This window comes from Perna viridis, chromosome 9, assembly GCF_037379345.1.
Source record: "Perna viridis isolate PV_CMFRI_1.1 ecotype Kerala chromosome 9, ASM3737934v1, whole genome shotgun sequence".
Classification (NCBI taxonomy): Eukaryota; Metazoa; Mollusca; class Bivalvia; order Mytilida; family Mytilidae; genus Perna; species Perna viridis.
The window spans coordinates 34,952,048-34,967,143 of record NC_142453.1 but is presented as its reverse complement, the minus strand read 5'-3'; the positions used below and the strand labels follow the sequence as shown (position 1 = coordinate 34,967,143).

General features: G+C 32.8%; 1 protein-coding gene and 1 long non-coding RNA gene across 3 annotated transcripts; both read right to left on the bottom strand.

The window, feature by feature from the left end:
* Window positions 1-410: 410 nt before the first annotated feature.
* Window positions 411-4,616, bottom strand: LOC148607965 (toll-like receptor 4). The gene is made up of 2 exons (XM_088546374.1): window positions 4,538-4,616; window positions 411-3,499 (listed from the first exon to the last, which is right to left on the bottom strand). The coding sequence occupies exon 2, from the start codon at window positions 3,496-3,498 to the stop codon at window positions 1,381-1,383; it is 2,118 nt and encodes a 705-aa protein (XP_088402500.1). The 5' UTR covers window position 3,499; window positions 4,538-4,616; the 3' UTR covers window positions 411-1,380.
* A 5,864-nt stretch (window positions 4,617-10,480) lies between these two features.
* LOC148607964 (uncharacterized) lies at window positions 10,481-13,729 on the bottom strand. Of its 2 annotated transcripts, XR_015915266.1 has the most exons (4): window positions 13,635-13,729; window positions 12,751-12,847; window positions 10,980-11,144; window positions 10,481-10,735 (listed from the first exon to the last, which is right to left on the bottom strand). It is a non-coding gene; the product is annotated as an uncharacterized LOC148607964 (long non-coding RNA). The 2 variants fall into 2 exon arrangements; XR_015915265.1 differs by lacking the exon at window positions 13,635-13,729 and having other exon boundaries at window positions 10,482-10,735; window positions 12,751-12,886.
* Between the last annotated feature and the right edge of the window lie 1,367 nt (window positions 13,730-15,096).

The window sequence follows — 15,096 nt, the reverse complement described above, 5'->3', positions numbered from 1 at the left end:
TAGATATTCAGTCAGTTTTCGTTTCAAAGAGGACGAAGCCCTCATGATGGTAGTCAATTACTCCGAATATAACTTTTGACTTTAGAAGCACAGGGAGACTCATTTCAATCTTACAGGAAGTTAACTTGTAATACCAACTGTAATATAAAACAAGGATCTTTTCAGTTTCGTATCTATAATAACATTATATGTTTATAGCTCGGGTCATAAAAGTTTTGTCAAATTATGGAGAAAGAAATCATAGTTGATGTAAAATTGTAAAATACATTCGGCTTCCGATAATTAAAAAAACATCAATATATTCAAATTTTTGGTCGTTCCCTCCGCGGGACTCAAACTTGTACCTTTGTGACATCTATGGTAACACCTTATTATCTGCTGTATTATTGAAACATTGATATTTTGAATAATTTGTCACTTTTATTTTACAGAATATGCACAGTTACTTTAAGCCAGAAGTTGGGATGTAAGTATAAAGCAAGTGTTGATAACTAGTCGCCCCGTGCAGGTCCGAGAGTAAAAAAAAAAGCCCTCATTAGCGCTCACCTTTTTGTAAAAGGGTACTCTGCCAATAGAGCAACAAGTTTTTGTGGCTCAGGAGGTGGAATGGGATATTCCTGAGTCCTATACATGCTTTTGACGTTAGAATATAATAAAACCTAACCATTCCTTTTTTTTCATTTCACCATCATTGCATCTTCATATTACCACCATTCCGTGTTCATCGCCCGAATATAGCTGATTAAGCAAATTTCCTAAGTTTAGTTTTTAAAACGACGCTTATCTTGTAGGAATGGTCTGCACATCATATAAAGCGAAGTTTCAATAATCAATGAGTTTTAAAGGTTGATGGTGGTAGCATTAACATTTTACACACCTTAACCTTTCGGAAAGAAAAACCAAATAATATATATCTTTACTTTTATAAGTCTTATTAAAACCTTACTTTTTCCTACATTTAACTTTTATATATTGAACCATCAAATTATAACATAGCTGTTTTTAATACTTTGTGTTTGTAAGAAATGATAATTTTACATTAATAGAAAAAAATAGTAGATATGATGAAATGAAACAAATGTACGTGCTTAAAACCAAAATACAAACTAATAAATATTTTCAGAGATTACCAAAAGGTCTTTCAACACACGTGTAGATAAGCTCTGAAAGGCCCCGAATATAAAGGACAGCAGCCGAGTTATTGACTAGCCCAAACAGATTAATAGTTTAAAGATAAGGCGCATGGTCCGGACTGTATGCATATGGTCTAAGTACCTGTGTGACATAGAAGATAACAATATTTGAACGCATTTCATGAGGTCAAAAAAAGATTAAATGCAGCGCGAAATGGATACAAAAATCAGTTTTTGCAGAAATAAGTTACGTTTGCAGAGAATTGACGACATCCTTCCAAAATCTCTCGTCGTTTGTTTCATTTTCTGACCACTTTATGTATGTTGTAGAATTAACGAGGAATTTTAATGCAGAGGGCATCTCACATTTTGGTAAATCATCCAACAAAATGATGACCAAAGCGCCTTGCTCTTTGTTCAGGAACTTTTCTTGTGCTACTCTTGTTTCAAAAAGGCACCACTCACTTTTAATCATTCTACGAGAAGTGACAATAAGAACCTTTCTACTATCTGCCATATGTTCAGCAATATTGTCAGCGATAAGCTTCCCTCCTTCAAAGTCTCTGTGATGAATACAGAGTTTAATTCCGTGATCCTTTTCTACATTTTCTGATAGTTTCGAATAAACCCATCTTCTATCACCGTCACAGTAAACAACAAAAGCATCATATCTGTATTCATCTCTTGCTTCCATGATCCTGGTATATCCCTTCTTTTTAAAATGGAGGAGATAAATCCAATAGCGAAAATGCCACCGTGCTTTATAAACTAGACTAACAACTGTTGTAAATACGATTCCTATTACTGAAAGCGATGCCACTATTGACATAAACAATGTATAGTTCGTCGTGCACTCAATTTGTGTGGGATGGTATTCAGATAGATGTCTGTTTAACCAATCAGGCGGTTCTTTGCAGACATAATTGACTGGATACTTAGTAAAAATGGATCTGTTTTGAACAATCCACTTGGTGAACCACATATTACGACAGGTACAGGAAAACGGATTATTTCTCAGATTAACTTGTGAAAGCCCTAATCTCGTATTTAAAGGGAACTCAGTTTCATTAATAGCTGAAATTGAGTTAAAACTCAAATCTATACGTTTTAGGGCAATAATCTCATTACTAAACACTTTATTGCCATCCCAGTCTACAATTGCATTTTTGGAGAGATCTATCATAGAAAGATAAGGCAGTCTATAAATCAATTCTGTTGGCATGTGTCCGATTGAAGAAGAGTGGAGGTTGAGGTATTCCAGGCTTTGAAGTGGTAAAATCATGCTCGTTAAAATATCCAAGTCAAAGTAATTTCCTCCAACATTCAATTTTGTAAGATTTGGCATTTCTTTGAATATATAATCCTTATCAAAAAGGAAATTGATTGGCCTATATGTGAATGGAAACTTATTATTGCTCAAGTCGAGTGTTTTGAGAGATCTCATCCTGAATGCTAGTGAACCTATTAGCATAACATGGTTGCCTAGGTTACTAAGGGTAAGATGTAGTAACGATGGTAAACCGGCAAATGTGTTGTTTTGAATATTGACTACTGCATTTCGGTCTAAACTTAAAGTCGTTAGTTTCTCTAAGCAACTAAACCGGTAATTTATGGCGTTTATGTCATTTGAATCGAGACGTAGATATTCTAAATTAGGAAAAAAGCAGTCAGGAGATCTTCCAAATTGATAATACTTAAGATACACAAAATTGTAACGAATTCTTAAGTCTTTTAAATTGTACATGTAGTATGCTTGTATCGTTCTTATCCGACCAAAACTACCGTCCAAAAGTTCTAGATGTGGTAAAGTTGCGTTCAAAGCTGTGAAATTTAGCACTTTGAATCTATTGCGATTTATGTAGAGTTTAGTTAAAGAGAATTTCGAAAGTGCTTTATAAATTTGGTTTACATGTGTATCATTTAGTTGAAGAGAATTCAGACGAATACTTGTGAGATTGGATTTAATACCTGACAATGATGCAGTCAAATCACTGATTGGAATGAGTTTGTTGATGCTCAAATCTATTGATCGCAGAAACTCAAAACCTTTAAACGCGTCCTTACTAATTGACCGGATGTCATTCCTCGGAAGAAAAAGTCTTTCTAAGGACATATTCACGATGTGTTTAAATGTAGATGCGGTTACATTTTCAAGCCTGTTCCCACGAAAAATGAGCAGCTTTGTGTACGCAGGTAAAGGTGGTATTGACGTCATATTGGCGTTCACACACTTAACGGTTGCTTCCGATCTGATGCACAAACAGTTATTTGGACATTTCATTGGTTTGTGTATTGTTAACACATTACTGATTGCGTAATTCAAGAAAAAAATCAGAACACAGACATGTTGTTTTTTCAACATCATTCTACAATTAGAAAAATAAAGCACTACACAGCATGATTTGAATGAGTGTATGTAGCTCGCACTCTATAGAATAAACTTAATATAGAGTGAGCTAATCATGGTATAGAAACAGAGACTTTTGCTCTTTGACAGTACTACCTGCTGAAGACTTAAAGTTGATAATTTGTTCATTTATGTCCGATTTTTTATCCGAGTAGAGTATGTAATTTGTTGTGTTAAAGCTTTGTTTCTGACATTCATTGTAGGTAATTTTTAGTATTCATCATTTCAGTATTATGGTCGATTGATTAACGTGTATCTGACAAAATATCAAATACTCTCGTCACAAGAAATAATGTTACAACGAAGTGTATATGAATTACTCGACTTTGGTTGTTTTCTGACATTATATTGTCGATAAAGATATGGTTACTTGATCAGGAAAAACTCATATATAATTCAATTGATAAGCATCAGTCATCATTTTAGAGTTGCAAACATTTAATTTAATCCAAAAAGCTCCTATCTTGGCAAATGCTAACTTAACTACTTGAAACCAAAACCCTCTTTTAATTTCATTAAAATATATGGATATCTTACATGTTCTGACTGTACATTGAAATAAAGCAAAGGGTGTCTATAACTCATTTAAGTGATTGCTTATTTAATACTAAAGACCTTAAGGTATTTGCTGTATTCGTTTACGTTCGTAAATGTAATTTTTGAAAGTTTCCAGAAACCATTTTCAAAGAATAATTTGACCAGTATGGTATAAAAATAGTTATCAAACATTATTTCAAATTTAAATGTTAGCAGCGATAGCATAAAACAATTGAGTCACTTTTGTAATACACATTTACAGCACCATCTGGAACAAATAGTACTACAGATTGCATGTATGTCTGTGGTGAACTATTGTTGTGATAAGGTACAAGTGAAACAAAATGATAAATAAGATTAGTGTTCACAATGGCAACATCTTCAGTGGATTGGCAACATTCCATTATAGTTTTGATTAGGATTTATAAATCAGCGATAGGCATGAGTTAATATGGCTTACCTTCAATTTAAAATGCACCAACTTTACTAAGAACTATCTTATACTTCCTTATGCAATTGAAATTATATAACCAACTTCCCATCTATATCGATAGAAACTAAATTTTATTTTCATTAAGGACATTTTTGTCGTCTAAGTGTATAACATTCAATATTTAATTTTGCTCTTTACAACTTATGAATAGAATATTTTGTTTTGTAGTGTTGGCCGGAAAACTAGTCGCCATGGCAACGGCAATTTTCATTTGGTCTCGAAACGTTAGAATTAAGATTTGGCATATCATGTTAATTCTTAAAACAAAACATTATTCCAATCGGAGCATTTTGAAATTTTACCGAAATAAATATCGGTCGCCATGACATCCGGCAAAGTATCGTTTCCTGTTTTATATCTTGTTTAACATGCCAAAACATAGGTTCCTGTTTCCAAGATAATGGCAAACCTTCATATTTTACATATTAAACTTATTTTCCTTATTTCGCAGCAATATTGACATATAGTCATATAGGCGTTCACACACTATGCGGTTGCTTCCGATTTGATACGCATACAGCGTTGTCGACACTTTGTAGAGTTGTGTATTTAAAAATAATTAACTGAATGCGCACTGCAAGTAAAAAAATCAAAGAACGGGAACGTTGTTTGTTTTCAACATCATTCTACAATTAGAAAAAGAACGAAATAACATCGTTTGGAATCAGCGAGGTACGCACAATAGAATGTTTCTAAAACAGAATGAGACAAAGCTAGCATAGGGAAAAGACATGCGTGTGCTTCTTGATAGTACTTCCTTCCCGAATACTCAACGTTAATCATTTGTGCATCTATGTTCGATATTTTGTTCGGGCAAAATCATGAGTGTATACTTTATGATGTAAAAGCATTGTTGCTGAGGCTCATTGAATGTATTTTTGTCATTCATCAATTCAGTATTTGACGAAATACCCAATAATCTGTAGGTCACAAAAGGTAATGTTACAACGAAGTTTATTTGAAACACTTGAAATGTGGTTGTTTTGGACATTATATTGTCGATATAGATCGGTTGTATGATCAGGGAAAACTCATTTATATATTTCAATTTATAAGCATCCAGCGTCATTTTAGAATTACAATCAATTCATTTGATCCAAAAAGCCCCTAATCTTGGCAAATACATAATTGAGTTATACTTGAAACAAAAAACCTTTATAAATCTCATCAAACTATATGGATATATTACATAATTTGAGTGTACATTGATACAACGCGAAAAGTTTCTATTCATTATGTGATAACTCATTTAAAACTCAGAATGTTTAGATATTTTCAGAATTTGCTTACGTCAGTATATGTTATTTTGAAAAGTTTCCAGAGAGCATGTCCAAAGAAAAACTTTGACAAGTATCTCATATAAATCGTTATCAAACATTATTTCAAATTTGAATTTCAGAAGCGATCGCACAAAACAATTTTTGAAGTGTGATTTATTATGTAATGTTTTTTTTCACAGTGACTGGATTTTAAAATGAGAGGGTTGTGATCACGCCAAAGTACTTAAAACATCAGTATTAAATGAGTAGAATATGTCGCTCGGTAAATCTGATGATGCATATCATAATAACCTTTTTCATGACATGAACATTGCATATATTATATTTGTAACTTTGATTGTAGAATAGTTTATTAATAACAAGAAGCACATGAGTATCTTTAAAGTGTAAACATAAGCATATAGTTTAATGAATTTGACATTTTATTTATCATATAATCTTATGAAAACAAATGAATCATATAATTAGTGCAAGAAAACTAGTAAAAATAAAGGGAGGCCAAACCCTACGATCTTCTTCATTGGCGAATGACACCATACATGTACAAGAAAACTTCATTCTTTATTTGTGAACATTTGTTGATTATTTTGTTATAACCTTCACCTACTTGCAGTGAATACATATGATACAAACCTATATTTCTTTAAATACTATATAAAAATACTACGTTGAAGATTTTTTCTTTTTAACCTTATCGAATGTATCGTATTTATAACTATAACTGCCGCATTTGATAGATGAATAGTAATAACAAAATTACCGAATTACAGTCATTCTCAATATAAATTAAAGGTTAAACGAGGTTGTATGGACCCGGTATAATGCGCCCAATCTCCCGCTTACGTCACGGTTATTTTGTTTCGGTATATTACATCACAAACGGGCAGCATGAATTCGCCAACGTTCAGAATTGTGAAAATTAGCGGTAAAAACAGTACAGATGTAAACAGTGTAAGGAATTTCGTACGTGTTATTTTGGTTACCCAATGATCCCTGTTTAGTCTTTATCTTTGGTTTTCCTTCTTTTGATTTCAATAGAAAAGCAGAAAACGCTTACCCTAGGCCCACTTGCGCAAGTATTTTGGCGGTTGCTTGATTACTTTTGTTCCCTTGTATGTGTTATTTTTGTTGTTTTATGTTTTGTGTTTGTATTTTTCCTGTCTAGTTTTTTTTTTTCATTTTCGCTCGAATCCTAGTTCCCTTTATTACTCTTTCTAAAAACAATTAACGGGAAATGAATCCTGAACGTTTTCGGGAACGCGTCAAATTCAAGATAAGGAATGCTAACATACGGGAATTATCACCCGAGGTTCCTGATATAATTGTACAGTAAATTGTTTTTTGTGTTTTTAGTTATGAATTCTGGAAGGACACATTGTATCAACTAATGTTGGTTATCATTGATGCAATAAACATGTGCATTTTTTTTCCAATTTCCATTCGTAGTTTTTACGAATTTATAAATTTATATTTTATTAATGTATTAATTAAAGCTGACACATTAAAGCTTTTTAAAGTTTGAAACATTGTCAATGGCACATTGTGCTGTAAATTGTCGATTTCCCACACATAACTAGTCCATCATACATTTTGTAAAGACAGATATCCTTACTTAAGAAGTGTGCCAGCTAGAAATCATGCAAAATATAATTCATGGATGGAAACTTACATTTTTTTTAAAATTTTGTTTGTAATGTTTAAGTAAACAGAAATTAACATGTGACTTTGTTCATATTACCCTAGTTCATGGGATATATTAACCATAAAGAATGTACTATAGAATTCAAAAGTAAGAAAGATAAATCTGTAAATGCGACTGAAACACAATAGAAATTATTTGATTTTCAATGTGAATTATGTCCTAGGAGCAGCCAGATTAGAATAAATGATAACAAATTTCATCATAAACCCTGAAAACTACTTAATTACAAAAAATAAAAAAAAAACAATAACCTTTTTCAAGTGTATTACATATTACAGAATTTCCATGGATCTTACAAAGACTGCTACTTAAAAAGAATAATTTGTATTTGTGACAAAGTCCTACGTTCTGGTCTCTTAGGTAGACTGCATGAATCATAAATGATAAACATTTGGTAAAACACGTAGATAATATAAATATTTAATGAGACAAACATCCGTAAATGAAAAAGAAATATAAAAAAATCGACTATCAATGAGGTTTAGTCTAAATCATTAGATAAAGAGTAATCAAGGGAACCAAGGCTATAGCGGTAATCAAAATAATGCAATCCAGGGACAAAGACCAGACATGGAAAACAGACACACACAACAAGAACATAAAGCAACTAAAATCATACATACAAAGTAACAAAAGTAAATGAGCAACCCGGACTCCACTAAAAACTGGGAGCATGGACCAGGTGCACCGGTAGAGTAAGCGTCCTCTGCTTTTCTAGAAACACCCGCCGAGTTGCTCATAAAAAGTCAAGTCCGGGGTAGACAAACGAGGAAAGGAAAATTATGACCCGTTGAATAAATCAGTTTCCATGGTACTGATGGATACACCATAACGCACGAGTTCATGATGACGACCATAAAACTTCTGTAGTGATGACTTCAATCTTGTAGCAACATAACCCTGCTCCAGAAGCCTATTTGTTAGAGTTTTTTTTGCACGATACAAAAAGTCTGCGTAGTTTCGGCAAGCTCTGGCATAACGTATGAGTTGTGATATGAACACTCCATACGCAGGAGCCGAAGGGATGTTGCCACAGATGAAAGGAATGTTGACAATTCTGAATGAAAAGTCATCACGTTTGTCGTAAAGTTTGGTCAATAGTTTTCCTTTACCATCGATTTCTAAGTGTAGGTCAAGATATGAGGCTGACTTTACAATGTCTGTAGTATCCTTTATCTCAAGTTCTTTTTGGTAGATGCGATGTATCAAATCCCCGAAATAAGGATTGTTTAAAGAAAATACGTCATCTATATAGCGGAAACTGAGATTGAAGGACCTAGCCAAACGATATTTTTTTCTTTCTGATCAGATCAGCTATAAAGTCAGCCTCATAAGAGTGACGGAATAGGTCAGCAAGAAAAGGAGCACAATTTGTTCCCATTGGAATGCCGACCGTTTGTTGAAAAACACGTCTACCACACTGGACAAATATGTTGTCGGTTGAAAATTCCACCATTTTGTAAACATGTTCCTCTGTATATTTCGAAGATGATTTGGAATTATTTCTTACAAAGTATGAGGAATATCTACCAAGAACTATATATTTGTATCTAGGTGTATATGAAAATAGATAGATATATATCTCGCAGAACTTTCTTTTAATAAAGCAAATTTTGAAAATAAAGAATGGACAACTCTTGATTTTAGTGTTCATAACAATAATGGTTTGCCGTGAAATGGCCTGGGTCCCCGAAACCTCATTAAATCAACTATCAATCAATCAATTAATCAATCAATCAAACATGGTACCCTTATTTATAAAATGTACAATTAAAGGAATGATGTTTCATTCCTTACTATAACCTACTGTGAAAGTATTTTAGGGCCCCTATTCGTGGGTACCAATTTTCGTGGTTTAGGGTAAAATGATCAGTTCGTAGATTCTTGATTTTGTGGATTTGAGAATTGTATCGTACAAACGAATGAACAATTTCCTTTAAGTTGGGAATCAAATTTCGTGGTTTACCAAACCCACGAAAACAACGCAAATTGGTACGCCAATAATATTTTCACAGTATCCGTTTTTAGACGGTGACGTCCTCTTGTCACAATCATAAGGTGTTTACATATCATGATTGGTTCTATTTGCTCGTATTAGTTTCGGAGTTTAAGGAATGAAATGTTTATCAAAACGAAAAATACCTACATAGAGGTTTTCGAAATCACACGATCGTAGAAACGTTCACAAAATTTTTCACCCGAACTCATTCTCAACTAAAGATGAACTTGAAAACGATTAATACGTGCTGGCATCTTCCACCATATATTTTATGGCAATCGCATAGCACAAAGCATGGAAAGCTCAATTTTCATCCAAAAAAACTAAATTAACCGTGGAATGGGCCAATCGTAAGGGATATAGTCATGATATTGTTGTCAAATTGTTAAATAAAGCTTTTTGGTATTAACATTGATTCGCTTATGATAGGGTATTTACATATAAACTAGCGCATTATATTTAAAAACAGTTGTCGGCTGACACGGCTGTTTCTTTATTGTATGACTTCTGATGTACCGTGGTACTCAACCCCGAATGGGAAGAATTGTAATTGCTATTACGTACGGTAAGAGCATAATTCTTTGTTGGTTTAAATTGATCTGGAGCTGATATGTCAGTTAACTTCTAGTAGTACTTTGTCTGTGCATTTGTGTAACGTATAATTAGTTTCTACTATAAACAAGGGTCTTGAATTTGTAAACTGATTTTTAGGTGTGTTTTATTTTGTAATATTTTTACAGTGGCCTGATCTAAAAGGGAGAAGGGTTAAGAACATGGTTATATTCATTTAATCGTGCCGCAATTTTTTTTGCGCCTGTCCCAAGTTAGGAATTTCTTGCCTCTGAATGTATTGTTTTGTTTTCACTTTCAGTTTGCTTTTATATTGCTGGAGTATATAAAAAACAGGACAATGACTTAACTATTATATTCTGATTATAGTTGTCGCATCATCATTGTTGAAGCCTTTAGGGAATAGTGGTTTCCCTTCCAACTATTCCAATGAAGGCCATTGTGTGATTCCCTTGGATGTTTAGTATAGAAGTATTCGCCATTTAAATATGAAGACATGCATTGCTTAAACCACCATGCTCCAGGATGTCTCTTTGCACAATTATCATTCGCAAGATCATTATCTCTATCTTATGTCGTAAATGCCATTCCATTTTGATTCGTTAAGCTGTCACCTAAAAAACATATTTATGGAATTAAAATTAAAACTATATTGATATCAATGTTATTCGGCCATTTTACAGAACATAATTCGAAACTGTGCGTAAGCATACGCGTCTGTGACAATGTTATAGACATGATTTCGTCTGTGTATATTTGATCCATATTAGTGAGATTCTTATAAAAGTACAAGAACAGATAAAGAGATTGTCTTTTTTCTATATATATATATTTTTTTCAAATTAAAAATTGACAAACCTGCATTGCCGCTATACTGGCTTACGCTTAATTTGTATTTTGTCGCTGCAGAGCCCACCATAAAATGTCGATATCTAGCGAACGCCGTGTTACCATCGAAGTCCGTCTGCTCAATAACCAATTGATAACTTCCTTGATAAGTTACTGCATGAATATTTTCGTTTCCTATGAATATTCATTTTTTAAAAATTCTGATTAGTTGCCATTGGTTTTACATCAACCAAGTACAATCATTTTTCAAAATGTGTAATATAAGGGAAAGACATGATTCATTCATATTTTAAAAGATTTGAGCATCACTTCATCTAAATGACACTTTTATTAGTACAGCATACCAAAACGAAATTCTAGAATTGCAATACTAATATTATGGTAATTTATATATTTAGAACCATTGGGGCGAAGCCACAACGGATGGGCCAAAACGTCCCGGGAGTTTTCATTGGCCCATTAGTCGAACTACTTACCCGAATTATATAAAACACATATTGACCGACATTTGCAGTATTAAAACATTCATAACCTTTAAAAACTTAAGCTAGGTTTGTTGTATTGCACATAGTAAAACTTGTAAGTGCTAAATTTGGCTTCCTATTTTGATATTTTGCGTTGAGTTCGACATGTAAAGAATTAGTGTTTTGGATTTAGATCTCCCTATGTATTTTTTTCAAATTTAATAGTGAAATTTGAGAATGAAATCTAAAACAAATGAAAAAAAAAATATTACTCTTGCATTAAATTGACAAAAGAAATTGCCTGACAATTACCAAATTTTAGGTATTCTTTCGATTTTGTACTTTTCGGTCACTTTCCGCTTATATATTTGGCAAAGTAATTGTGTCTACACCCAAGAAACAACTTCCTATTCAATAAGCACATTCATTTTTTACAAAGATAATAAAATTAATATCATGAAGTTGTTTCCTGGGTAAAGACATAGTTTTCTGTGTGTAAATTAACAATTTTCAGCAGTTTCGTTAATTGACGTATTATTTTGGCATCATTATGACGCCATTTCAATAAGCATATGCCACAAGACATTCTGTTTCCTATACCATTTTACTGTCTTATGAACATTTTAATTGCATTAGAACAAAGTTGATATTATTTAACAATATTTGTAGCCCAATATTCTTATAACTTTATAACATTTAATTAATCAAGTTTATATTTTTTATTTTCTTAATACATCAAAGCATATGAATTTATAGAATCTACAACGATAACGAGTTGATAATGGAATTTCTTACATCGAGTGAAATAAATTTTATGGTTTTGATCGCGAGGCTTGCCGAGCTAAATTTTATTCAAACTATAAAATTCATTTCACGAGATATGAGAAATTCTTAATCAACAAGCTTTGTGTTTCTCTAATGCCCTAAAGACGTCAAAAATACACAAAAATGAAAAGTGCGCGAAACGTTATGATTCCGATTCGTACGAAACATTTTGACGTCACACAAACGCAAACATTCCAAACAAAAGAAACCGATTTCAAAGGTTCTTTCACTTCAAATCCTCCCGAGTCCCTTCATAATTCTTATTCCAAGTAAGAAATCACCAAAAATCTCATTTAACCGAAATATAACAACAATGGAAATAGAGGCGATTCAAAATGGTGTCCAAGACAATCGATGTCTAAGCTAATCGAACTCTGAGAACAAAAATGCACTAGCGATTAAAACATTTCATTACGGTCATGAAAACTGAAGCAAAATCAGAGAAAAAATGTACCATATGTAGATAATAGAAATAATAAAATAGAACATACCAAGCCAGAATTCATGACTAGGATCACCAAATCCTATTTTGTAATCTCTCCAATCTAGAATGAAGTTTATTGCTCCATTTTCCCTGCGCTGAAAAATCTAAGAGAAACGTTTTTTTTTAATATCAATGTATGGACAGTCAGGTCAAATAAAAAAATGACATCTCTTTTCTAGAAATACAACCCATTGCTTTCATCAAGTGGAATGCATTTCTCTTCTTCGGGAGTCTACATCTTCACTAGTTTTGCCTCCCCCCGAACAAAAAGATAAAATAAGAAGGTTCTTTCAACAATTTCGCATCCCAACCAACAGAGAAACTTAACTCAGGAAGAGTGGACTTCGTGGATTGAAATACCTCAATATTTGGCTAAACGAACACGAAATACTAGTACAAACCCACGAATAAAAGTACTTTCACAGTTGATGACAATGTACGCTCATTTCACAATGATCATTTACCGTTGTTTGAATTACATACATCTTGAAAATTTACCACGTGTAAAAGGATGTTCTTATACACAATGACTAACAGTTGTACACGTTTTGATGCAGAACAAAATGTTTTAAGTAGCGACGTTGCAAAAATGTCAATACTGTTCTCTATGATTAACAGTTTTCCTTTTGCCAAGTCTGCAGATCTACAATTCTCTCAAACCTATTTCAAGGGGTTTACATAACGAGGGACATTTCAAGCTTTTTCTTAATTCGTGGAGGAATCTCAGCAGTCTCCTAGAATAAAAGTAAACTTCCATGGCATTCAATGGGTTCTCTTGTCAGTTATTTTGTTGTGTTTTTAAAGTCGAGCAAAGCTATACATGAACTATTCAGAAAAAAAGGAAAACAGTTTCAACACAATGTAAAACATTATAGAGATACATGTAACTACCGTCCATCCGCCTCCGTATTTATTCACCTCACAAAAGACTTTGAATCCCTTCGACCATTTTGGGTACACACCACTTGGACAATTTCTTGGTATATCCCCACAGTCCTTTGGTTTGCTACCTAGTTGTTATAGTAATGATATCATAAGAGTAGTCATATCTAGACAAAAATCCTGCATTGTTTTCAGTTTGCATTAATGTTGTTTATTTTAATTGATATCGAATCGGGGTGTCTTAAAGCATTGAAATTTTCTATCAATGTACTTTTTTAAAGTCCTTTGCTTTTACTGGAGCGTCTGATTAGTTGTGAATTTCATTTAAGCTTCAAACAATAAAACAAAATGGAGTATGTAGTATAATTATATTGAACTGCGCATGTATTCGATAATTCGCTTAAAGTGAACAATTTGAATATTACCACATAATACTGATTTATATTTAGAATTCTTAATTAATCCTTTTTAAAATATTCAAAGCTTGATTACATAAAAAACAAGGATTGACTTAAGTCAAAATTTCTTATCTTAATACAATATATTTACAAACTGAATCAATCTATAAAACACATTTTGGAAACTTGATTTTTACTGACGTTGTTATATGAACTTTCCGGCTTTAGATGACGAGTACACTTCATACTTAACACTAAAAACATCAACGTAGTACTAAAAGTTACAACAAATAGTACTATCATCAACATATTCTTCTAATTATTTCGCGCTGCTTTCAGAGAAACAAATCTTGTCGTATTTTGCATTATTTTTTAAACCGAAATATCTAATGACTGCATTGCGTGTTTAAAAAAAATATGTATTGATTGATTTCACGAGATAAATTTTCATATAAACATATATGAAATGAAAAAGAACATACTTATAAGGTTAAATAAATTTGACAAACTTATCATTCTTGCTGTCAATAATGAAAGAGGATTTGTCTTAAGCTTGCTCGTGTTATAGATTTATTTTGCTTTTAAGTTTGCTTGTAAATAATTTAACATGCGTCGATATTTCGAGGTTAATGTAAATACATGGCTATTTAAGGTTGATCATTCGAACAAATGAAAATTATTGTTTTGTTTATATTTTCGTGTTGTTATAATGCATGGCAAATAGTCACATGTCCTGAACTTTTATGATTTTCGGGGACCAAACGGTGCATTCTCGACGGAAGTTCTCAATAAAATTGTTAACAACCCTAGCGTACTTTTAATTTATGTGTACACATTAGTATGTTTTGCAGATTTGATTTATATATATATATAAGGGTTTAAAAAATGCCCAACAATATTCGAACTGTCAAATTTGCGATGGGAATTTTTGGTCGTTTCCTCGGAGGGGCTGTGATATCTATGGCAACACCGCCTGCACAAAGCCCAGCGCACTAGACCACTCGGCCAGCTAGGTTGTATAAAAATATAGCTTTCGCTGGGCGGGTCATTTCTGCTGGTAGGATTAATCTAGC